This window comes from Lissotriton vulgaris, chromosome 7 (genome assembly GCF_964263255.1).
Source record: "Lissotriton vulgaris chromosome 7, aLisVul1.2, whole genome shotgun sequence".
In the NCBI taxonomy this organism is placed as follows: Eukaryota; Metazoa; Chordata; class Amphibia; order Caudata; family Salamandridae; genus Lissotriton; species Lissotriton vulgaris.
Genome location: NC_141695.1, coordinates 81,555,522 through 81,582,429, shown reverse-complemented (window position 1 = coordinate 81,582,429; position 26,908 = coordinate 81,555,522). Strand labels below are relative to the sequence as shown.

General features: G+C 44.7%; 1 protein-coding gene across 1 annotated transcript in view; it reads right to left on the bottom strand.

Moving 5' to 3' along the window:
* The window catches only part of LOC147700830 (putative DBH-like monooxygenase protein 2), a 275,994-nt gene that overhangs the window by 210,232 nt on the left and 38,854 nt on the right, over positions 1-26,908 (bottom strand). Inside the window, exon 5 of the mRNA XM_086928503.1 lies at positions 17,444-17,608. Coding sequence (XP_086784629.1) covers positions 17,444-17,608 — 165 coding nt within the window. The remainder of the gene's footprint in view (positions 1-17,443; positions 17,609-26,908) is intronic.

The following is a 26,908-nucleotide window of genomic DNA, read 5'->3' as shown; positions in this document are numbered from 1 at the left end:
GGGAAAAAGCGCGCCCCGGCTACGCCGCTTCGGGCATACCAGCCGAGACGTGCCTCCCGCCCAAAATGGCTTCCCGGGGGGATCGAGGCACTCTGCCATACGTTCGGGGGGACCGAGTGGTCGCCCCTTTCCATATCGCTGAGATACCCGCCACCCCCTCTCAACACAATCCCCAAAGGAGGGAAACCGGAAACAGTTCTTGAAGTTTTTGGAAGTGGGAGGGAGTGACCCTCCCGGCCGTATTTATTAAAACAAAAAATTAAAAACATTTAAACATTAATGTACAATTCCATACCACATTGCGATGTTTGGCTAACCTTAACAGATTCTCTAATACAGAGGTTCTCCTAGCCGAACTAACATCCTACAAAACATTTGCTTGAAATATCGAAATTGTACATCCTAACGTTTAAGGGCCAACGGCAAGGTCGTAACCGGTGTCAAGATCCCTAACCAGACATACCCCCCCCACTTGGGAGGGGCGACAGCACTGAGGCGTACTCAAGTGCAACTACTACCAATTTCCCTTGACTTGACGGGGGCACTTATCAACTCGACGCCAGTTAAAGGTCGTTCGAAGACTCGTGTGAGGTATCTAGAAGGTATCGTAGACCTCCCCCCAACCCCACACAACTTACCGCATCTGCCGTCGCAGATGTCACTGGCCCCGGGAAATTCCCCAGGAGGGGGCTGTAACCCCTCCTACACAGGAAGGGGCCTTGACCGCCTTTCCTCTTCTTTCGGCGACCCATCCTTAGAAGGGACCGCCTCCCCGTTGAGGGGCCAAAGGCCACCTCCCCCGAGCGCTCCCATCCGTGTTGGGTGACGCCCACTCATAGGGATCTTCCAATTAGTGCTCACCGATCATGACCTTACCGCCACAGGCCGGATAGTTGACCGGCTATCCGGACCCCCCACACAACTCCTACCTAAAGGTCATGTTTCAACGATTTTAACCATGATAAGAAGTCTCCTAAGAGTAACTCATTCCCCACCCAAGACAAATGCACACCATCCCCCAAATACATACTGTCATCATTAATACAGCTATGAGAAATAGAATGCAATGTCCTGGAACGGAACAACCTACTCACTTTATTGTTAAGCTTTCTAACAGAATGGTTCAAAGCAGGAATAGAGATAGCCCCCCGCCACACCTTTCGTGGAATCAAATGGGACCATGCAATCGTGCACCCCGGAACTCTCCTCGCCAACCAACTTACAGTGGAAAGCATTGCCTCCAGGAGTAGTCGTCTACCGATGGTGACCAAATCATTGCCCCCAACATGCACTATAACTATAGACGGCGGTGACCTTGTCCGCCCTAACAAACCCTCGAAAAATGTTTGAAACTGGTCAATACAGAGACCGCCCCTTCCGTAGAAGGACATCCTGTACCCGTATTCCCCAGCTACGTGAATCATGTCACCTGCTTTGAATACGTCTGCGGCACGCCTCACGTATGAGTGGCCCACGACCCACACCTCCTTTTTCACAGCCGGTGATGTCTGACCGCTGGCCCGGTGTAGGGTCGACTGCATAGTCCGCCCCGCCTCGTAGGCTTGCGTAACTGAAAACCAAACAAAAACAAGAAGCGTGAGTACATGATTACAGCTTCACAACATGTGCAACCGCACGTATCTTTTATAACAATTGGAGGACCAACGCCCCACTCGTTTTACTTGCTCAACATTAAGACCCCTGGCTGTAGCTTCCGTAGCAGCCCCTATCCGAAAGGAATGGGTCCCAAATTCGCCCGGGTTCAAGCCCGCAGCGGCAATTGACATCGCAAGCACCCGCTGAAACTGAAATTTCGTCAGTGGGGTGGCGTCAGCGTGTCTCAACAAAGTCCCCCCCCATGATGCCACCCTTCGTGCTAGGTAATCCTCTAAACACTTTACCGGACATATGGAGGACCCAGGAATCCTGCGTATGATGACGCAGTCACCCATCCCATCTTGATCAGTCTTGGACTTTACAAAGGAGACAGTCATTGTTTCTCCCCTGATCTGAACGTGTTCCTGGCACAAACCCCCTGCCACATCCAGTTTGTTCCTTGCAACTAATTCGCTTACCCGCATTGCTCCGTGAAATGCTAGCGTAAAAGCGGCTCGGAACAGCACCGCCTCAAATTGAGATGAACATGTGGCCGGGAGTGTGGCCAACAACTGGGACAATCTATCCAAACCTATCGGGCGCCTTTCATCTACCCTGCGACCCTCAAGGCGTTGCCACCCACGCAGCGCTTTCTGTACAACGAAAGACGCTGTTGGGTCCTGGATAGCGTGTGCTCTGGCAACAAAGGAAATGGCAGCACGATGCCTCTGGGCCGTAGCCACCGATTTCCCAGCCCTACGTAAGGACATCAGGAAATTCACTACCCATTCCTCGTGACCCCAAAGTCGCTCTCTATCACTCCCCAAAAAGGCTAAATTGGCCCGAAACGCCCCTTCGTATGCCTTCCTCGTCCTTGGTGCTAGACTCTCTCCCACGAGGTGACGAAGTTCGGGGCACCGAGAGACCAGAGAGCTTCGGGAAAGGGTGCCGGCTCTGGGTCCGCTGAGTGGAGGAAACCCGAAAAAGCCTGCATTTGAAAACGAGACAGTGCGTCAGCCGCCTGATTCATCACCCCTGGAACATGCTTTGCTCTGAATAGCACGTTCAATTGCATACATAGTAAAACAATTTCCTTAAGCAGTCTTAAAATCAGTTTACAACGTGCTGCCTGACTATTGATGCACTCGACCACGGTCATATTGTCAGACCAAAATATGACAGAGTGATCTTTGAACCCATCGGGCCATGTTCTCAAGGCCACCAAGATGGGAAACAGTTCCAGGAAAGCAATATTACTCGTCAGACCATTCTCATGCCACCATGTCGGCCATCTTTGTGCCGACCATTTCGTGCCGAAGATGGCGCCAAAACCTATGCTTCCTGCTGAATCTGTCCATAGCCCCAGCTCTTCCGAAGACACGGCTGGTTCATTCCAGACGATTCTACCATTGAAGTCCGCCAGAAATGCTAACCAAATACGCATGTCCTGGCGGATCTCGGCCGATAGTCTCGTGCGATGATGGCACTCTTTAAGGCCGACCATCGCTTGGGCAATTGAACGGGAAAAGGGGCGGGCCATTGGTATTACCCTCAGGGCAAAATTCAACTGTCCCACCAACTGCTGTAATTGTTGCAGCGTAACTTTTGATGCATTTATACACACTTGCAGCGCAGCCCTGAACTTCAACACTTTCTCAGCTGGCAAACGGAAACACCCTTCAATGGAGTCCAACTCGATCCCCAGAAACTCGAGGCAAGTCGTAGGACCCACTGTTTTACCCAGCGCCAATGGCACACCAAACTGTTTCATTAACACACAAAATTCGGCCAAGGCCCGGCCACATTCAAGATCCCCGGCTGCCCCAAGAAACAGAAAATCATCAAGGTAGTGCATTACATCTCGGAAACCTGTTTTCTTTGTAAAGACCCATTGTAGAAAACTACTGAATTTCTCGAAATAAGCACAGGATATAGAGCACCCCATTGGCATACATCTATCCATGTAATAACAACCCTGAAACATGAATCCTAGGAGACGCTGGTCGTCTGGGTGTACCGGGAGCAATCGGAACGCTGACTCGATATCTGACTTCGCCATCAGCGCCCCGGGCCCCAGGCGATTCAAAATGGCTACGGCCTCATCGAAGGATGCGTACCGCACCGAACACACTTCTGGATCGATTGCATCATTTACGGAAAGACCTCGTGGAGCTGATAAATTATGAATCAGTCGGAACTCACCGGGGTCTTTCTTGGGGACTACCCCTAAGGGAGAACAAACAAAATTCTGGACCGGGGGTACACTAAACGGGCCTGCGACCCGACCTCGAGTCACCTCTTTCCGGATCTTATCCTGTACTACGGTCGTATGCTGCAGGACGGAAAGTTGATTTTTACACTTTTCCACACCCTGAAAGTCCCCTACCGGGATGCGGAAACCATACGAAAAACCGTTCCGCAGCACCCCAGCAGAAGTACGATCCGGGTATTCACTGAGCCAGGGAATCATCGCCAGGGTATCAATCGGAGTAGGTAAAGGCGCCCCTCGGACTATATTAGACCTGTTTGGCACCTCCTCTCCCCCCATTATCACCCGTTCTGGCTCTGCACGAGGACTCAGGATGGGAGGACCCACAACCACTACATTCATGTTTGAATTTACACGATCCCTGGGGTCTAGTACATTTACCTCTGTTGTAATTAAAGCAGAAACCCCTTTTTCCGGTATTGCCGGCAGGTTTCGAGTACTCGTCGGCACCCGTACCTGATCGAAAGGGCGTCCCCGCATATTGCCGGGAGGATTCGCCAACATTACTTCCCACCAACGGCATTTTCAACATTCCTGACTCCTTCATTTTATCCCAAGTCAAGGAATCATAACAATCCCAGGTTAAACTTTTATTATGCTCCTTTTCCTTTCTGAACAGATTATCGTAACAGAACCAATGATTACCCTGGTGCGATGTCGAGTACCCCATGATTCGTGATTGATAGATTGGGAACTCGGAAAGCAACTCAGGTCTACGTTCCCCCAAGATTGATGTAAAGATTCCCCAAGCATTGCCCCAATTGCCGATATTCTCATTCACTTTAAAGGCGGCCATTTTTGCGCGCCAAACACTCGGATGCATGAGATCCTTCTGACTCTTTACATGCTCTACCTCATAATGATCAACAAGCAATGAGAAAATGTTCACATACTCCCCCGCCCAAATCTTTTCCTTAATTGCCAAAGGAACATGTTGCCCCAACTTTTCTCTCCGAGAGGGTGTTGACTCATCCCTCGTGATCGGCAATGGCCGCTTACCTGCACCTGACGCTGCCTCTGTGGTCGCAATCGTCCCTGGTGTCTTGTCCCCTACTGCAGCCGGCACGGGCACCTTGGCTGCTTCCCGTTTCTCACGCAATTGCTTTATCAGCGCCTGCGCATCGACAGCCGTGGCGCCCTCGTTACCTTTACCCAACCACGCTGCCAGTTGTGCTGCCAGCTCGGGCGGCATATCATCCTCGGACACGGGGGTGACCACAACGGGAATCGGATTCCCCTCCTCCGGCACGGGAGTTGGAGCCTCGAGCGGGGCACTGGGACCCGGGATGTCTTCACCCGCTGCCCCCCTCCTGGGCCTCTTGTTTTTCCCTCCCGGGGCTGCTCCCGCCAAAGGACGTTTTGGACCCCCTTCCTCATTCTTGTCCACCCGCTTCTTTAGCTCGGACATCTCCTTCATGAGAACACGCAGCATCTGGTCAGTAGTCATGCGCTTTCCCACCTTCTTCGGCATTCTCCAACAAAGTAACTGCAAAACAAACAAAAACGATTAAAACGCTCAAAATTGGCTCTTCGTTCCGTCTCGAGCTCACGTGCAGCGAGGAGGTGCAGCTTCAGAGCACAGGAACAAGAGGTTGTCTTCTGGTCTTGCGTCCCTTTTTATCCATCTTCAGGGCGGGCGTAAACCCGCCCCTGCCTGCCCCGAGGGCGTGGCCGGCCGCGTCAGTGTCTAGGCTAGCCCACTCTAGGGCGGGAAAAAGCGCGCCCCGGCTACGCCGCTTCGGGCATACCAGCCGAGACGCGCCTCCCGCCCAAAATGGCTTCCCGGGGGGATCGAGGCACTCTGCCATACGTTCGGGGGGACCGAGTGGTCGCCCCTTTCCAATCATTCGACGTCATGGAAAAGTAAGTGTACTTTCAATGAGTTCAGAAAAACTGTTTCTTTCAATAAGCTAATTCAAGCAGCCGATCAAAACATAGAGTAGAGGTAATGTAAGTCTGCAATGCTGTCCACATTATTTGTACAAACTTATGGGTGTAATGTCATTTTAAAATTCCAACCATATAGACCTGATGGAAGTAAGTTGTCAACTTTAATTAAAAATGTTGTGGCTACACAGTCATCGATTTCAGGAAGAACATTTGTAACTGCAGCTATTATATGACATGACGGTCCTTTGACAACATCAGGACATTACACAGCTTATTTAAAATGTTAAAAAGGCTGGTCTTTCGGCAATGATTCCCATTTGACTATGAAACAATGTTTGCCTTTTGACTTAAAAAATTCTTACGTAGTGTTTTTAGAAGTGAAACTTTAGGTTAGGTAACTGGCCTATAATGATTCTAGGAGTTGATATAATTTAGTCTGCTGTTTTAAATTGCTTTGTGATTACCAGTGATCAAGAGAATTAAATAATTGTAGTAGTCATAGAGGTAGTGTAAGTGTGCCTCATAGTAAGCAGTATCAGTGTTATAGGAAATGTGGAACATGAGTGAGCCAGAAGGGGAGATATTACTAGTACAGGATTGTGAATCTGTTTTTGGACGTTTTCTTTCTGAAAGTTGGGGAAAAAGAAAATGACGGGATTTGCTTTGAGGAATTCCAAGAGTTTTAAATGGCTCTTACACTATTTGGCCTTGAGGAGAAGTGCGGTAAAGAGCGAAAAGTCATTTATTGTTTCTAACATATTACTCAAAAAGAAGGAGCTTTTCTTTCAGAAAGTGGCGGGCACGGATTTTTTAGAGCACAACAGAGTATAAGCTGTTCATAGCATATCATTCGACGTCGTGGAAAGTAAGTGTACTTTTGATGAGTTCTGATTTCTGATTTGTTATATTATATGGGTTTTTTAAACACAATCATTTTGATTGTGTTTTTTTTCCCCCGCTGTTATATGATGAATACATTCAACTCACTGGTTTTAGTGAAATTTGATATATTCTGAGAACAGCAAAAATAAACCATTTAACATGTATAATTAATTCTATACTTTGTATTGTGATTTTTAATTTGTACTCGTCTTGACTCATGCTCACTCGTCTTTTACTACCTTCTATCAATCCTCTTTACATACTCACATTGCCTTTTGTTTTATTCTCTTTCACCCTTGTTCTCTAACTCCACTTATCTTTCAACCTTTGTTTCCCTATTCCAACTCTGCTTTTTCTTTTCTCTCATGCACCATTTTCCAGCTTTTAGACCCTCTGCTTCGCTTCTCTTTTCCATCTTTCCTCCCTTTGTTTTCGAAATTAAATATTTTTGGGTTCTCCTTTTTTGTTGCAATCAGTTAGTATAACTCACCTTCACTGATTTATCTTTCTTTGTTGCCTCACTCAGTCTGTATCTGACACTCTTTCCTTCACTTCCTCTGTCCCCTATCTCCCTCACTCTCTTTTCCTTATTCACCCTTTCCTTATTTAGTTTACCTTACTCACATTCTTTTAGTATCTTACACATCTTCAGTTTATTTTTCTCTTCTATCCTTCTTTTCTGTCACTGAATCAATCCTCCTTTTTATTCTCTTAGTAATTTACTCTATTTCTATTTCTTTTTATCTCTGTCTGTCTTTCACCGTTACTTTATTTTCCTTTCTGAATGTTTATCTCTAATTTTATTTCTTTGTAAAATTGTATGATTTTCAACCTTTTGCCTTGTCTTTTCTATTTTTTAAATACATGTTTTAATATTTTTCCAATTTTTGTTCTTTCTTTCACAGATTGAAAGTAAAAAAATAACAAGTGATCAAGTTAACGACAACTATAAGGTAAGTATTTAGTACTCTTTCCCTTACATCTCTATCACATTCAACTTCTATTAGTTCCACTGCTTTATTTCCTTAACCCTCAGTTTCCTTCCTTTTCTTTTTCCCTCATTCCTTTTCTATTACTTACTTACTCCACTCCTTCCACTCCTTTTGTCAGTCCCTCTGTTCTCACAGTTCCTCACTCCTTTTCACTCAGTCCGTCTCTCTTACTCTCACTGTCTCTGTCTCTTCACTCTTTTACTAGTTGTTCATTATGCTTTCTCCCTGTAGTTCAAGCACACTATGTTATTTACATTTCTTTGCTGCTTCAATTATTCCTTTTCTGTCACTTCTTCTTTTCTTCTTTCTGTTTTTTCTCTCTGACCGCCAGTAGGTAATATATATATATATATATATATTACCTACTGGCTATCGCCAGTAGGTATATATAGTTAGGATTAATTCCCTATGGCATTTCTGAAAATTCTATGTCTAATAACTTTGGCGTTTGTGGACGGAATCGGCTGAAATTTTCAGGAAAATGGCACATTTTGTTTCTGAGCAGCCCCTGAAAATTTGGGGGGGTTTCGTCAAGGGGGGGCCGAGAAAAAAGGGGGGTCCCAAAACGCGTTTTTCCCATGTTAATTTCCATAGGGCGGTTGGACTCACTTTTAGCTCGAACGGCTGAATGGATTTGCACGAAACTTGGCAAAATTGTATGGACTGTTAGCCCGATGTGCCTTTGCTAGGTCTCAATATATGTGCTTCAGTGGATTTTGAGAAATTAACGTTTAAATCAAGATATATATCTGTAACAGCGCTCTGGGCAGCGATCCGGTCCGCTTACTTTTCGCGTTTCGGAACTTTGCGCGCAGAAAGCTGATTGGCTCTCTGGTGTCTGTCAACATTCTAAACAGTCTGGAGCGGCCGCCATCTTGTCTTTCGGTAGGATCGAGAGAGAAGAAGAGGTGAAAAACGAAGGGGGAATTTAATGAAAGGGGGCAAGGTATCCCCCTCTTGACCCCCTAGGAATGTTGTTGGGGTTATTAAAGGGTCCCGTGGGGAAAAGAAAAAAAAAATGATTTTTCACGTTAGAAGCGCTTCACGGGCCACGAACTGGGCCGCAAACTGGTAGCAAAACGGGAATTCGCCATTTTGTGCTTTGTTAATTGAATTACTAGGTATAAGGGGGTGCGGGAGACGTATCCTAATCCCCTATGTTTCCTGAGGGTGGCTGAGGAGGCTGATATATGTTGATACATCTCTTCCAGCGGCTGTGCGTGAGCTTTTTTTTTTTTTGCTGCGTGACAGTCCGGAGCGGCCGCCATCTTGTCTCTCGGTAGGATCGAGAGAGAAGAAGAGGTGAAAAACGAAGGGGGAATTTAATGAAAGGGGGCAAGGTATCACCCTCTTGACCCCCTAGGAATGTTGTTGGGGTTATTAAAGGGTCCCGTGGGGAAAATAAAAAAAAAAATGATTTTTCACGGTAGTAGCGCTTCACGGGCCGCGAACTGGGCCGCAAACTGGTAGCGATGTTTAGGGATATTTCCCAAAAGCCTTGCAGCAGAGTTTTGTATTGTTTGCAATTTATTCAAGACTCCTTCCTGTGCATTGAGGAACAGGGCATTGCAATAGTCCAAGGTGGACAGCACAAGGGAGGTGACAAGAGTTTTGCCAGCTTTATCAGGTAGAAAAGGGAGGATTTTTTTGATAAGCTTCAGTTTATAAAAAGCTGAGGAGGTAATCTGGTTGGCATGTGGATGGAACGTGAGGCGGTCATCAAAGCTGACTCCCAGATTCCGAACTTTGCTGACAGGCTCGGGGGGAGAGCCTAAGGAGGAGGGCCACCAATTAGATGACCACTCAGGTGTTAGTTGTCCAAAGATGACTACATCTGTTTTATCCGAGTTTAACTTTAAGCAGTTGGAGGCCATCCAACTCCCTATTGCCATCATGCCAGCCCTGAGATCATCTGCCACTTTATAGCCATTGTTCTTGATGGCTAGAACCAGCTGGGTGTCATCTGCGTAGGACGTAAGGCTCATCCCATAAGCCCGAATGACATTGGCTAAGCCCGACACGTAGATGTTAAAAAGTGTCGGGCTTAGGGATGAGCCCTGAGGTACTCCACATGGCAGTGACTTGGTGGACGAATGAAATGGTCCTGTTGTAACTACCTGAGTTCTATCAGCCAAAAAGGAGGCCAGAAGTTTGCTGGCAGTCCCTTGTACCCCCAGGCCCTCGACACGGTCAATCAGGGTGGTATGATCGACCGTGTCGAAGGCTGCAGATAGATCAAGTAGTATCAGAATTGCTGTACCCCCAGTGTCACGGATGAGTCTGATGTCGTCAGCTGCTTTAATCAGAGCTGTCTCCGTCCCATGACACTGGCGGAACCCAAACTGAGTTTCATCAAGTAGCTGGTGTTGTTCCAAAAAAGCGGAAAGTTGTTTGTTCATAGCCTTTTCGGCTATCTTGGCCAGGACCGGTAAGTTGGCTATTGGTCGGTAGCTTTTAGGTTCGTCCTTGTCCAAATGTGATTTCTTTAACAGAGGTTTTATAATGGTTTTTTTAAAACTTTCAGGGTAGATACCTGTTTTAAAAATGGCATTGCATATGGAGGATATGGCCGGGGTAATCTCATCTAAGACTGGCAATAGGACTTTGAAAGGGCAAGGATCAAGTGCTGAACCTGATCTGATGGTATTAATTATGTCCATAGCCTGAGCTTCTGAAATTTCAGCAAATTGAGTGAGTGTGGGACCAATAAGTGTATTAAGTGTGCTCTCGGAAGAATTTTTAATTTTGGTGGCAAATGCAGAGTATATATCATTGACTTTGCTAAAGAAGAAATTGGCCAATGTGTCACAGAGAAGTTGAGATGGGGGTGGGTCAGGTTGGGGGAGTGACCGGCTAACTGTTTTGTGGTTTCATACAAAATTTTATGAGAGTTTTTTGCAGTTTCTATTTTGTGACTAAAAAATTATTTCTTGGCTTCATCAATCATTTGTTTATATTTGGCTACCATTTCCTTATATTTGGTTTTGGCCTCTTCGGCATAATCTTTCCGCCAAAGCCTTTCTTTCTGCCTGCATTGTTGTTTCTGCTGTCTTAAGGCAGCTGAGTACCAAGGGGCTGAGGGAGTAGATCTATTGCGGGATATTTGCTTAATGGGAACCAGCGAGGATGCAGCTGCATCAACCCAGTCATAGAATTGAGAGGTGGCTGTGTTTGGGTCTTGTGAGAAGGAAGGCATGGAGGCTACTAAAGAGGTTTTAAAGTTGGATCTGTCTATATCGTTCCATGCCTTGAAAGTTTGATTTGTATTGCTGGGTTTCGGGGGAACAGCTAATATTACATCATTCATGACATGGTGAGTGACATCACTGATGACACCACTGATGACATCTCAAATGACATCACTGATGACATCACTGATGACTACATCCAGTGACTGTATGTTTCTGTAAAGTTAAAATATGTCTTACATATTGAAGAATGAGTGGATGTATAAGTGTCTGGATGAAGGATTTAGTAGGTGCATGACTGACTGTACGAGTGAGTGATTAAATGTGTCTCACTGAGTGCATGGGTTAGTGACTAAACTGTCTTATTTTGTGCATCATTATATCTGTTGTTCTGTAAACTGCTGCATGTGTTGATCAGTAGCTATATGAGTAACTATATGGGTTATTGATTGGTTGCCCAATTATTTGTATGGGAGAGTGAGTGTGTGTGTGTGGGTGGCTGGGAGGGGTGTGACTCTGTGCATAGATGTGTGAACAGTTGATTCACTAGATGTATGGGTTCAAAACTGCATGTGGAAACAGCTGTATGTGTGGTTGACTGTGTGCATGAGTGTATTGGTGAGTGAATGGATATCTCAGTGCTACATGTCAAAGTAAGTACATATGTAAAACACAGTACATGTGTATAAGAGCCAGTGAATGTGTGAGTGGCTGCATGGATCATTGAAAACTTGTATCAGTGATTGTATAAGAGAGTAAATATGTGTTAGAATATGTTTGAATAAGTAAGGTGTGTATAACTGTATAGTTGAGGAAATGGAGGTGTGATTGATTCTTTGCATGACTGACTAGGTGTATGAGTAACTCCATGGATGAGTGACAATCTGTGAGTGTCTGTTTACACCGAGTGTATCTAAGGTTATATTAGAGTCTGAAGAGGTTCATCGTATTATCACATGAATGATGTCATCAGTGATGTTGTCAGTGATGTCATTTGAGTTGTCATCAGTGATGTCATCAGTGATGTCACTGACCATGTCATGAATGATGTAATATGTGACATCATCAGCAGTGGATTGCGGGTGCGCGATATATAGTTAGTGCAACTAAATATATATGCGAATTTCAATGGTTTTGTGTGAGTAAAATAAGGTTTTGTAAATGCTAATCCCTAACTATATATGGTCTGTAACCTATGGTTTTTTCAGTAAATATATATATACACACCAAGGTGTATTGGTGATTCAGAGAGTGTATGAGTGCCTGTCCTTAAAGCAGCAGCCCAGGTCATCCGCCCAGACTCCTGGGCCTTATTGACCATAGTCCCAGTCTTCAAAAAGGAGGATCGGGACAGCACTCTTTGCTACAGGACAATTTCCCTTTTGGATTCTGTCTTGAGGGTGGTGGGCCATATGGTACTGAATAGACTTGTATCATGGGCCGATGAACACAACATTTTAGCTGAGGTTCAATATGATTTCCGCCTAGGTCGTTCCACATTGGAACAATGTCTACATTTGTATATGGTACTGAATAAGTACACAGTGGCTCGATCTCGCTCTATCCACCTAGCCTTTATGGACCTGACCTCAACATTTGGCTGTGTCAACTGATCGAAGCTGTGGCAGTTTATGTCATCTATTGGCATGGACATTGTTTTATTTCTTAGTGACCTTCATAGAGACTCCAAAGCGGGGTGTATATTAGCCCCCTTTCTTTTTAACATATATATTAATTCCCTGGAGAAGGCCCTTGTGGATACAAAAGCTGACTGCCCCAGGTGGGAATGCATTGCTTGCCGGTTCTCCTATACGCTGATGATGCTGTTCTCATGGGCAGGACTGCCAGGGTTTTACAACTCCTGTTTAATTCCTTTGCGCAATTTATGCAGAATAGAATTTGGATCTGACAGTTAAAAACACACCAAATCCTTTGTCATGCAGGTGGGACCATGCGAAACCAAGCAGGCAACTTTTAAGATAGGAACTCTGTCAATACCCAAGACAAAAGTCTATTCCTATTTGGCAATAGTGTTTGGTGATACCCTGAGTTGGGGCCCCTTACTCACTTGTAGGAAAGGGGACCTAGCTAAAGCAACCACAGCTGTTTATAAATTTGCTTCCAGAGTAGGGGGAAACCAATAGGGGCCCTTTTAAAGATTTATAAAGCGAAATGCATTTCAAATGCCAGTTATGGGACTGAGATATGGGGTCACATTGGTCTGGAGGGTCTGCAAGTTGCTGAAAATTCCTTTTTAAGACAGGCCCTTTCAGTACCGCAAAGTTCCCTGTCCTATGTTGTGCACGAAGAATTGGGGATGCCCTTTCTCTTAGGCAAACTGGCTTTCGCCCATTAGCATTGTGGCTAAAGACCTAGGCTAAGCAAGATAATGCACTTAGTAGAGCTATTTTAAAGGACTGTCTCTCCCTGGACCACTTCAAGCACATCGGATGGCCCCAGTATATAACAGCAGGCCTTTCTAGGCTGGGTATGATATAATTATTTGATAACCCTGAGCTTATATGCAACAGGTGCTTTGCCTGGGCTAAAGAGCATTTTATCAGAAGGAGCTGCTGTGACAGTGAGGAAATAGAGCTGTGTAAGTCCAGTCTGCGTAGGTACATTTTGTTAAAAACTGTACCCACCACTGAATCATACCTCTTCGGGCTTAGAAGCATTCATGATCGCTTCCTGTTGACCAGATTCTGGCTCGATCTTCTCCATTATCTCTTGGTACAACCACATGGTGCACATAGAGGGTAGTGTCTAATGCCTTGTGGCTGAAGCAATCAGTCTCCACAGGACATGATACACTTTTTATTGTTTTGTAGTTTTTATGTGGCTCCCAGAAAGTTATTTATTATGCCCATTCTTAAAAAGGCTTATTTTAGGAGGGTCAGACCAGCTTTTATCTTTTTACAACTCCCATCCGAGGACACTGTTCTGTACACGCATACTTTTTTACTGGTTGATGTAGGCTTAGGTCAAGCTTTGACTAATCTTGGCTTCTGGTCTCATGAATTTTAACCCTGTATATTAGATTACACTGGATGTACTGTAGTGTGATTTTGTATTTTGGTGCAGTTTTATTAATGGTTATATTACTTTTAAGGTTTTATATGTGAAACCAAATAAAGTGCTGATGGTGATGATGATGAGGGCCTGTATGGAAGATTATGTTATGAGGTGTAACAGTGAATGTATTAGTGAGTGACTAGGTTCTGCAATTGTCTGTATCAGTCTGTCAATTCAGTGTCTAAGTGCCTGTATTGGTTGGTGAGTGTATACATGAGTGGCTGTACGGGTAATAGATTGACTGTCTGAATATCTGTATGGGTGTCTTAGTGTCTGTGTGGGTGGGTGAGGGGATGTGTGACTGCCTGTGTGGATGAGTGAGCAGGTGAGTCAGTACCTAAATGGGTTAGTGAGCATATCTTTGATGCACTGTATGGGTGGCTGAGTGTGTGTTAGGCTGTGTCTGTGTGTGAATGAATGTGTCAGTGATTCAGATTCAAAGAACTTTATTCGGTTAAAAACAAGTAACCATAAAAGTAACAGACATAAAAACAGATTACGATGATTACAGCTCAAAATGTGAGTTCACTAAGGGAGATCATTAGAAAATTATTCACTAAGAAAAATTGTAAACCATTTCAGTTACCATTTGTTTCCGTAATTTAAAAACACTTTTAAAAAAACTTAAAACCACAGTTACAGTTAAAACCGTATCCATTCTCTGGACTTCTAAAAAAGCTGGGCGGCATCTGGTTAAATTAATTTCTTTTAAAAAAGGGACAATAGTTTTTCTACGAGAGGCACTATAAAGTCTGCAGAAGAAAAGGATATGAATATCCGATTGATGTGACATGCCATCACACGAGCAAGTGGGCAATATACGCATCCATGAGTTCATACTAGGAAAAGATACCAATCTAAAAAATATACAAAATCTAAAACGAGTTAAAAGAAAGCGATCATAGTTTGTCATGGGCAGGGATAGATATGGCTGTACAGACTTGGTCTCACATAGAGTAAGGAGGTGGGAATGCACTGAATGTTTCAGAGTTTCAGCTCTCCTTCTCTTATCCTCGAGATGGTCCAGGCAGAGGGTTTTCAGTGTACTCCTTGAGATGCTATCCATTGAAGATGGATCCGAGTAATAAGAATAGCGCCCAATCTCAGTCAGGAAACACTTAACGTATCCCAGCCATTCTGCTCTATCCACATAATCCAGGCTGAGGATATCCTGTAATAGACCCCGATTCATAACACATTCATTTGTGGTCCATACCCTTGCCACAAAAGGATAGGTTGAATTTTAATAATGTCTGTTATGTAGGGTTGAGCAAGTTCAGCGTGACAGTTAAATGTGGCAACACACTGTGGAACTGCAAGGACTTCCCTCATAAATGTGTTTTCCACCACCTGGATTGGATCAACATTTGAGTACCCCCACAAGCCTGAGCCGTACGTAGCCACGGATAAGCATGTTGCTTTATATATAGTTAGCATTTCTTTTATCGGCTTCCTGCCCAATTTTCTAACAAAATTCTTAAGGGCCATGATAGTTTTCATAAATAGAAGAGTTCTGGCCTTAATTGCGCTTGACCAAGAACCTGACTCATGGAATAAAATGCCCAAATAGGAATGTGTCAGTGATATATGGTTGAGAAACTGCATATGTGAAAAGCAGTATAGGTGAGTGTTGGAACATATGAGCGACTTTATGTGTAAGTGACTGACTGTGAGAGTGGCTGTAAGGGTAAGTATGTGCTTGTATCAGAGATTGTATAGGTGAGTATGTGTTAGAATCTGTATGCATAAGTGAGTAGGTGTTTGTATAGCTGTATAAGTGAGTAAGTGGCTGTGTGATGGAAACAATGGGTCAGTGAGTAGGTGTGTGAGCAGCTCTATATTGGTATTGGTGTATGAGTGGATATATCAGTGGCTGTAAAAGCGAGTGAGTCGGTGTATGAGCAGCTGTATATGCATAAGAGTGGATGTGTGTGTTGACCTATGAATCAATGAGTGGGTGTGTCATTGGTTTTGAGAATTGTAGTCTGGACGTCGGAGTGGGTGTATGAAAGGTTATATTGGGGTGTAATGGGGGTACGTCAGAGATCATGTGGATGATGCCATCAGTGATGTCATTTGAGATTGCTCTATAAGGTGTATTTTTCAAAGCTTGTATTTTCTTCAGTGGATTAATAAGCAATTATTTTTCTTGAATTTTTTTTATATTTGCAGCAAAGTTGCGATACCTACCGTAACGTCGCAAAAGACGCATGTTTTAGAGGATGTTCTAAACATTTATATAGATAGGTTTTCGTTAATAGCATACACATGTTTTTTAGTAATGTAGAGTTTATATTTGATTTTGTGTGATGCTTTTGTGAAAAAACCTCTTCAAAGTGGTGTTTCATATATTCGCGGTGACTCCGTAGACCACGGCTTCATTGGTAGTCGAGAAGTGCGCATGTTTTTTTTTAAACTCTGGGACATCTACTTAGACATATTTTAATTAATATTTGACACAAGTTGTTTATCGATATACTTATTCAAAACTAACTTTTGGAAGAATGTTTTCAAATAAAAGCCTTCTACTTGGTGTTTTGTCTGATAGCGGAGATGCCGGAAGTCGCGATGACGTCGGTAACCGTGATGAAAGTATGTTTTTGGTAAAGTGTATAACACATATCTTTACATATTACTACAAGTTGGTGGTAAATAACGGATACCTTTAAAAAAGCAATGTTATGCTTTTTTAAAAGTGCCATGTGGCAGACATACATGCCCTCAGGGCATGTATGTGCACCACATGTGCACACATGCACGATTTAGGGGTGCAACAGGGTGTCAATGTGACTCCCTGCCACCCTTGCATATGCTCCCCCTTTTACCAATTTGGTATTTACCGAATCGGTAATAGTGACTGGCTTCCCATTCATTCCGATCGGTAATAACGAATATTACCGAATCTGTAAAATTTACTGATTTTTTACCTACATTCTATTTACCGATTCTTAAATACTGAATCTGTAAAATTCGGTATTTAGGAATCGGTCAATAGAAATTACCTACATCTAGCCCCTGGTGCTGTTTGTGTGTAAGTCTAATATCAATCAATGCATTTTTTTGTTTTCCTTTTGCCTTGTCACACTGTGACATAGCCCTGGCATTTGCACTCCAGTTTTTCTTGTCCTTTTCCCCTTTTTCAGTGTGTCTCTTCGACCCTTCTGTACCTGAAGTTTAGCCCATTCAATTTGTGTGCAATTACTCCTGTTATTTAAAATAGTTCTCTGGGGGGTATATTTATTTCAATGAGGGAGAGAAAACAGGAAGATAGAGACAAGAAAGGGGCATATTACAGTTGGGCAACAAAGGCTACAAGAGAGGTGCACTTTGAGTGATTATTGTAATGCAAAATATAATGTTTCATCATAAATGGAAGTGATGGTTAAGCAGCATGGAAAGTTACCAAGAAGCACCAACTATGCTGGGACAGCCTAAGTTATAGATGGCAGAGAATCATCCGTCTACATGATAGAATCCCTCCAGTAATCGATGGTGCTTGCAACTCTGACCACAAACTTTGTACAAGACCAGTTGTTCATTCATTGACTTACCTTACCACCAACAGCCCATCCGACAATCACCTCTGAACAGTCATAAAAGTCTGGATTGTAATTACAAATCCCAGGTGCAATGTTGATGTTGGTGTAGTTTGGACAGCCGTAAACCAGAATGTGATGCACCAGATTTTTGTTGCTGTCTTGTATGATCGAATCAAACTGTGAGGAAATCAGAGTGCGGAAAATAAGTTATAGAAGATACATTTTGTTTCTTGTTCTAATATAGGAGAAAAATGTTGCAGGAACAGAAATATTGCACTCAATAATCCAGTGAGATTGTTACCTAATTTGCTATTACTCATTACTGCTAGACTCATTCCAGCCCCTTTGAAATAAGTCTAGATATTTGTAAATTATAAAGTATCCTATTGGGCATAGTGAATGCCAGAAAGAAGAGTGCCCTGGTGCAAAAAAGCACATATCCACGATGTCTAGAAATCAACACATTTGACTCAGGTTTACATGCTTGAGAGGCACCAGGATGGCTTAGAAAATGCTCCATGAGAAGTAAGACACATATTGTGGGTACAAATGTACATATCCTTTTTTTAGTGAGTGGATAAGCATCTATGTATTTATTCAAGTCTATCAGGTAATAACATTTAAGCAAAAACCATATTGGAATATGTATAGAAAAAAAACATTAAGCTATACTTACCATTTATCAGATGTTTGATATTTGATATTTATGTGCATTTGTAAAGCGCTAACGTTCGCTCCCAAGGGAGCATCATGTTGGCATTTAACTAACCAAAACTTCATTTACATGGGGGTCCAAAAAGTTAGGAACCTTGTCAGAATGTCAGAATACTTACATGGGATACAATCACATACATTTAACCTAAATGACTTCATTAACACACTCTGTGGTTGTCCTCACAATCTGGGAAATATCCCATACAAAAAGATTGACCTCTGACATTCTCAAATTTGTATGTATCCAATTTGCTTTGGTCATTAACTCTAGTGTGGTTCAGCCTTCAACTCAACCCTCTTTCTTTGAGTACTTGAAATTAGGGGTGGAAGGATCAGAGTTACCATCTCCAGAATGAGAGACACGGTGCAATTGAAGTACATGGTGAGGACAGTGGCAGTAGGAGAAATAGAACAATGTTAGTCAGGAATGCTAAATTGAGCGTAGCCTAGCACTAAGCTCCCATTCCACCGCCAAAGCCTTGCATAAATTGACAAAATCTGCAAATGAAATGCAAGATGCGTGGAAAGAAACAATGTCAAATGGATGCATCCACATTCTCAAGAAAATCAGCAGTTCAGCATCAGGAGTCCTGAGCTGAAAGGTCTGTGGAACATGCATCAAAAAAGCCAATACAATTGTCTCATCAAACACAAACATTACTCAATAGACATATTAAGTCAATGTAGATATTACATGGGAGCAAAAATGAACAGCACTTATCTTGGCTGCTGATGTAACCACAAAAACATTGCCAAAGATAGAACCCATACAGTTCCCCAAAAAGCAAAAGCCCTCTCGCAGTAAAAGTTGCCAATAAGTATGTACTACTCACTCAGATCTCCCGTGGACACCCAGTGCCTTGCTGAATAAAAAGCATATGAAAGGCACCTGCACGCTCTTCCCCAACCCATCAAAATTGGAGGTGCATGGCACTGACTGGCCAATGTGCCCTGGCCCATTGCTTGCCTCCATCAGACTGGTGCTGGCACCAACACGAAGCCGCCATGCATGTGGCAAACCTGACCACTGGGAACTTCATTGAGGTTGTTGACCTGACCTCTAAATGGTTCGAGGGACTGGAGCTTCTACATCCATGAGGATGGATGTAGAAGCTCCTTAAAGCTGCTTAACCCTAGATCTCCAACTGCTGCAGCCATTTTGTGTCTACCCAGCCTAACCAAACCTGTGTGTACCAGATAATGGAGAGCACACCAGTAAACTCTGCTCTGGGGCTTTATGCAGAGTGTTAGCCAAACTCTGCGCTCCGCTTGGAGCATGGAGTGGAAAAAGTGTGCAAACTCCTCATGCGAAGTAGTGTTTGCCGCCCACCCCTACTTGAAATCAGAGCCGGGGCCAATTCCTTCCTTGCTCAAAGGACCACAGTGACTGCTGTTTGAGTCTAATCTATTAGTGAGATGATTTCTAGGTAACCAAAGCCTGATCTGGTAGTTACCAGGTATTGCCTATGTCATACTTTCAAACCTTAATTCATATTGGTGCAGAGTTACATTATTTTGACACATATTTGTAGCAATATCCATTTTTTGTAGGGAGTGTAGACACTTTAGTTAAACACATCCACATTTTGGCTCTTTTTTTGTAATTTTGGTCTTATACTTTTTAAGTGCCCATTTATTGGGCATGCATTTGTATTCTTATTTCTGAACCATTAACTACCTTTTGAAAATAATTAATGGATCAGAATATTATCCTAGAGAATAACTTTAAAAAAATTCATGGGCCGCAATGGTCATTTGACTTGGATAGTCACTCTGTCATATAAAGTAAAAGTCCAGCATGGCTACAATAAAAATGCATGAGTATTATTCACACAAACATATGACCAGTGGAGATTATTTGCATATTTGTTGGCTATTCTGAACACCCAACTTTTATACAATTTGATGTTTTGAAAAGCCCATTCCTAGTATCTCTAGCGAAGGAAAGTGATGCTAGCTCACGTTTCTAGTGCTTTAAATACCAGTTATGTGACAACCCCAGGTTTCAATACGTGGCTAGTGGGACTAAATAGAGGTTGGAGAGCAAAGGGAAGAGAAAAGGTGTAGAAATTATTTAAACTATGACAGAAGTGTGCCCTGAAAGGGAAATAGCTTAATCTGTCAAAAAAGGTGGAATATTATACCAGTTGAATGCTGCTCACAGGGCTTAAAGAGTGACCATAGCAGAAGCACCTTCATTCACAGTATCTCTTACGGACTTCTCACTCCAATAATGTTGTTTCTGTGCTGTATTCCACATGAAATCTGATTGAGTGTCATGGAGAAATACAATTAGCCTCTATGTAGAGGGAGAGTTTACGATTCAGCAGCTTCTCCAAACTCTTTGGAGTGGATGGTGAGAGCAGCGCGCGCCTTGTGCCGGGCTGTGTGTGTGTGTCGAAACGCTGAATACTTGCATTTTTGCACTTTAAAAACTTGCACTGTGATTATTATTCTTCCAGTTGATTGAGAACTGGGATTTTAGCTGCTTTTAAAATTTTTATATTTGCACTGTGATTGAGCTTAAAAATTGCGGGCTTGTTGGGCTTAAAAATACGAAGTGTATTTGCAGGGAGCTGGGTTTCTGATTTCTGGCCCCTGTTCTGCCCGGTCCGTCCCCGTTCCGTCACGGCTTTTTGGTGCCGCTAGAGCGGAGGGACGCGACTCCTCCCACCCACAGCCTACAAAGGCTCCAGTATTCGTCCGCGCTCGGTGAGAGCAGCGCGCGCCTTGTGCCGGGCTGTGTGTGTGTGTCGAAACGCTGAATACTTGCATTTTTGCACTTTAAAAACTTGCACTGTGATTATTATTCTTCCAGTTGATTGAGAACTGTGATTTTAGCTGCTTTAAAATTTTTTATATTTGCACTCTGATTAAGCTTAAAAATTGCGGGGCTTGTTGGGCTTAAAAATACCAAGTGTATTTGCGGGGAGCTGGGTTTCTGATTTCTGGCCCCTGTTCTGCCCGGTCCGTCCCCGTTCCGCCACAGCTTTTTGGTGCCGCTAGAGCGGAGGGACGCGACTCCTCCCACCCCACAGCATCACTTTCTGGGTCAGGGATATATATGTCATGTGTATCCGGCCGCGCAGCGGCCGAGCGCAGCGGGCGCGACGATGGCGCGCCGAAGTTGTGCCAAAGTTAAGCCCGTCTGCGCCCGTCCGCGGCCGGGCGCGGTCCAGGGCCCTAACCCCTGCCCTTTCTCCTGCTGACCCGATAACCTATAATAGACAGGACCTATGGGACTTATGCCCGTCGATAAATGAGTGTTGCAGGCACAAAATGGAGGCCATATCTTCTATCAAATGCCGGCATTGCCCATTTAAAACCAGTAACACAGATAGGCAACAAAGAGCGGACAAGGGGCCTCAGGGGAGGCTTGTTGAATTGTCGATCCCTCCCGAGACACGCCTTGCAAATTTGGGACCTGCTCTTAGAGGAGAGCCTTGATCTACTCTTTCTGACGGAAACATGGATGGGGGCAGATTCTGACCCCGAAATTATCAAAGCCCTTCCACCAGGCTATAGTATAGCCAGGGTGGATCGACCGTCAGGCAGAGGAGGCGGGATTGCAGTGATCAGCAAGGCCCCCCTGGTGTGCTCCCTCGAACCTCTTGGGGTAGAGAATTGCGAGGCTGGCAAATTTGCATTGAAACTTGGCCCTCAGGACCATATCTCGGGTGTCCTCCATTATAGACCTCCTGGGACCCTGGGAAATTTTAGGCAGAGTCTGCAAGAACACCTTGCTCACCTGGCGCTTAGGCATAGGAAGGTCCGGCTTCTGGGTGATCTAAATATTCATTTTGATGACATCCAGTTAAAGGAAGCCACGGAGATGAGGCAGGAATTACGAAATACTGATTTGGAACTGATAAATCAAACACCCACACATACTCATGGCCATTTATTGGACCCGGTGTTTGCCAACTGGGAGGACATAACCACGAGTATTCCTAACCCACTTCCCTGGACTGACCATTTTCTAGTCCCTTTTGAAATTGGCACTTCAGGTAGCATTGACCCCAAGTTGGGAGGCAACAATAGTTACCCATACCGTAAATGGAAAAATTTCTCACAACCTATCTTTAGCGAGATGCTAAATTTAGGGGGATGCCGGGAGGCATGGATAGTGAAAGTGCTAATCGAAACTTAGAAACCCGGATCCTTGATGCCTTGAACAGGGTAGCACCTTTATCTAAGGCCAAACAGGGGAACAGAGCTAGGAGATCGGCCCTATGGTACACGATAGATCTGCAGTCAATCAGATCAGAATGTAAAAAGCTGTAAAAGACGTTGGCGCAGGGATATGAATGAGCGCAGTCAATTTCAGTATAGAACAGCCCAGAGAAGTTACCAAAAGCAGGTTAGAGCTGCTAAAGATACATATTATGGAAACAGAATTAGTGAGGCGGATTGTTTGTCTAGAGAATTGTTTAAAATTTACAAAGAAATCTCAGCCATCTCAAATTCCAATGTTCCGGAGACTGACTCCGTCTTGGAATGCAATAAGGTGGCAGAATATTTTGCCAACAAGGTTAAAAAAATCTACAGTTCTTTCTCCAGATGTCCTGCTGATGGAGAAACCTTCGTAGAACTGAAGGAAGGGGCACTGCTGAATTCTGAGCTGAGGTTAGAGTGTTCTACCGTACCGCCCAGTAAAGAACTGCACCAGTATAAAATCGGGTTCTCCACGAGACCCCGCTCCCCCGAGGGTCCTGGGTGCAAGCATAGTGGCTCTAGAACCTTACATCCGCCATGTCCTTGTAACATCCTTTGACTCCCAGACCCTTCCGGTAAACTGGAAAAAGGCCATTGCGTTACCTATTAGGAAAAAACCTAATGTAAGCCATGATGTCCTGGAGAACCTAAGACCCATTTCTCTGCTACCCTATACTGCGGAAATTGCTGAGAAAATTGCAAATGTGCAATTGATGGCATTTGCGGAGAAGACTAATCTCCTGCACTCCTCCCAATCGGGGTTTCGAAGGGGTTTCTCTACTGAGACAGACTTTTTACGAGCCACCGAAACTCTACGTCAAGGGGCTGACGCAGGCCTAACCATGGCACTGGTCATGCTAGACCTTAGTGCAGCGTTCGACACTGTAGCACATATCACCTTGCTACAGTGTCTGAACAGAGGAGATGTGACTGATAGAGCACTCGGTTGGCTAAAATCGTTTCTGACGGGCAGAAGCTTTCAGGTTCAGTGGGGCTCGTTTCAGTCTGAGGAGATGGTATTGGAACAGGGGGGTGCCACAGGGCTCAGCTCTGAGTCCTACTCTTTTTAATCTATATATGGCCCCCCTGGCTGAGGTAGTCCAATCGTTCGGTGTAGAGATTGTTTCCTACGCCGACGATACGCAGCTCCTACTCACCCTCACCTAAACACCTGCAGCTGGAGCCAATAACTTCCGAGCCTGCATGCAAGCATTGGCTACTTGGATGGATAATCACTGTCTAAAACTGAACGGCTCCAAGACAGAAGTCTTGGTGGTTGGTGGTGATCAACGGCTCTGGACATGTGACTGGTGGCCAAGCTGTCTAGGCTCTATGCCTACACCCTGTCCTGAAGCTAAGAACTTAGGGCTATGGGTTGATCCCACACTCTCTTACGAGACACACATTAGTCGATTAGTGGGCAAGTGCTTTGGAGTCCTAAAGACTCTCAATAAAACCCTGGACCTCCTCCCCTTGGAGGCTCGGCGCACTATGACCCAGGCACTGATTACGTCACGCCTCGACTATGGGAATGTCCTGTTCTTGGGAGCTTCTAGTAAAAGTATAGGACGACTCCAGATACTGCAAAACGCTGCAGCTCGCCTAGTACTTAGACTCCCAAGAAGAGCCAATTCCAGAGCCGCCCTGGAGACCCTCCACTGGCTCCCAGTGAAAAAAAGAATAATGTACAAAGCCCTCCTAATATGTCATCGGATCCTTTGGCATAAAGCTCCCGGCTATCTGGCGGGTCTGGTTACCTGGTATGAGCCACGCAGACCGCTTAGGTCGGGCGGAATGGGCACGCTTGTAACCCACCGCTATAGGAGAGTAAAAATGGGAGGTCGGTCCTTTAGAGTGGCGGCGGCGATAGGCTGGAACAAACTTCCCACCAGTCTCCGCCTGGAGCCATCTGAAACCAAATTCCGCCGTCAACTGAAAACACACCTGTTCTCCTTGTATGTCTACATTAGTGTTTCTGGCCATGTACTGACCTCTCCTCTGGCGTGCTCCTTCTGTCTTTAGCGCGGGGACACGCCGGGATGGCGTAACCATAGCGCTTTATAAATGTCTTTATTATTATTATTATCATTATGATAGTAATGAAATGGCCCTGAAATTGGTAAGCACACTCAATAAATTATTCAATCATAGCATTTCTAGAGCGCATTATTCACCTGTGAGGGTCTCAAAGTGCTGAGGGTGTGGGGGGGCGCTGCTACAGCACAAACAGCCAGGTCTTGAGATGTCTCCTGAAGGTCAGCAGGTACTGGGTCTGTCACACTTGGATGCGGAGGGTGTTCCATGTCTTGGGGGTGAAGTAGGAAAATTATCTGCTGCCGGTGGTCGTTCTGTGGATGCGTGGAACGGTGGCGAGGGCTAGATCAAAGGAGCGAAGCTGGCGGTTTGGGGTATAGAAGGTGAGTTGTTTGTTGAATTATACTGGTGCGGCATTGTGGAGTGCTTTGTGAGCCTGAGTGAGGAGCTTGAAGGTGATCCTCTACTTGATTGGGAGCCAGTGCAGGTCTCTCAGGTGGGCTGTGATGTGGCTGTGGATTGAGATGTCGAGGATCAATCAATCAATCAGTTCATTTGTAGAGTGCACTACTTACCTGTGACTTCTCAAGGCGCTGGGGGGCGGGGGTGCTGCTACTGCTCAAACAGCCAGGTCTTGAGGAGTCTCCTGAAGGCCAGCAGGTCCGACGAAGGTGGATGAGGAGGGTTTTCCAGGTTTTTGCAGCAACGTGGGAAAACGATTTGCCGCCGGTGGTCGCTCGATGGTTGTTTGGGATGGTTGCAATGGCGAGGTCAGCGGAGTGAAGTTGGCGGTTCGGGTGTAGAAGGTGAGTCATTCGTTGAGGTATGCTGGTCCAGTGTTGTGGAGTGATTTGTGAGCGTGGGTGAGGAGCTTGAAGGTGATCCTCTTGCTGACAGGGAGCCAGTGCAGGTCCTTCATCTGAGCTGTGATATGGCTGTGGCGGGGAATGTCGAGGATGGAGTCTTGTGGCGTCATTCTGTATGAGTTGCAGTCTTTTAAGGAGTTTGGCCATGATGCCCGCGTAGAGCGTGTTGCCATAGTCCAGTATGCTGCTGACGAGGGCCTGGGTGAACGTCCTTCTGGTTCTGATGGGGATCCATCTGTAGATCTTGTGAAGCATGCGAAGGGTGTTGAAGCAGGAGGGGGAGATGGCGTGACATGCTGGGTCATTGAAAGCGATGAGTCCAGGATGAACCCCAGGTTGCGTGCAAGGTCGGTGGTTGTCGTTATGGCTCCCAGTGTGGCCAACCTACTACACTAGGGTTTGTATTAGGTTATTTGTAGAGTAGAAGAAGGATGGCTTGTTTCCAGGTGGCATAAAAAATGCCAGATTTCAAGGATGCGTTTCAAATCTTGTTGAGGAAAGGATTAACACAGTGTGCTACCATCCTAAATATCTCGGGCAGGGGTCGTCAGATGAGCCTCAAACTTATCAGCATCCTGGATGCTGCCTACTATATATTCAGGCCATCATATAGCACAGAATCTGCTTTGATGACTGTTTTTGACAATCTTCATTTGCTGGTGGACTAGGCAGATCTCTGCCCTGGTCCTTCTGGTGTTGCCAATGCATTCAATATGTTTTCACATGATCAGCTTTGTGATTGCTTGATTATGCAGTGTTTCAGGACAGTGTATTGGTGTGATTCAATTCAGATTGCTCTAATCCTTCACAAGCTGTTCAACCTCCTCCTTACCATTCTATGTTTAAAACTCCTTCACATGGTGTCTCTCAGAGGTATTTTACAGTCCTACCATTTTCAAGGTATATTTGCGCCCCCTGGCACAGCTTATATGTCTGGCTGTGTCAGGGTCATATGTTATGCTGATGGCACACACATTTTCATTTCTATTGATAATCATTCTTAAGACGCTGGCACTAATTTTCAACACATGATGAACGTGTTGATAGGATGGGCATCAATTTCCTCAAACGCAACGCAGGCATGATCTGCATCCTTTTAGGCTCAGGTGACAACATACCTCTAGCCTTACCTGCTGTCTTCTGGCCATTGTAGCGTGACTCAGCACTGGTTTCCATCTCCTCAGTACACAACATCTCGAACATAGCATTTCTTTATTTGCGCAAGTCATTAAAATCTTCTTGTTTTTTTAATTTCTTTTCAAACTTCTTTAAAAATGTCTATGTATTGAATCACAACTCTTGGTTGTCCATGCTCCCATACTTAGTCATCTAAACTATTGTAACTATTGAAACTCTCTCTTGCTGCGTTCTCTCCCTTGCTTACTACAGCATCTCCTAACAAAAGAATGTTGTTGCTCTGGTTGCACTCATTCTTCCCAAATGCTCATCTGCATTGGTCTATAGGAAATCCCTTCTTTGGCTCCAGTTGGCAAAAGGATAATTTTCAAGCCCATGTGTATCGCCTTCAGAGCATACCCTCTATTTGGGCGAACATACCTTCAAGTAAAATACTACAATTGCTCCCTGAGCTGCACTCTCTCACCATCAGTTGCATATCTTTCAGCTGTGCTTATCTAACCTTCTCTGG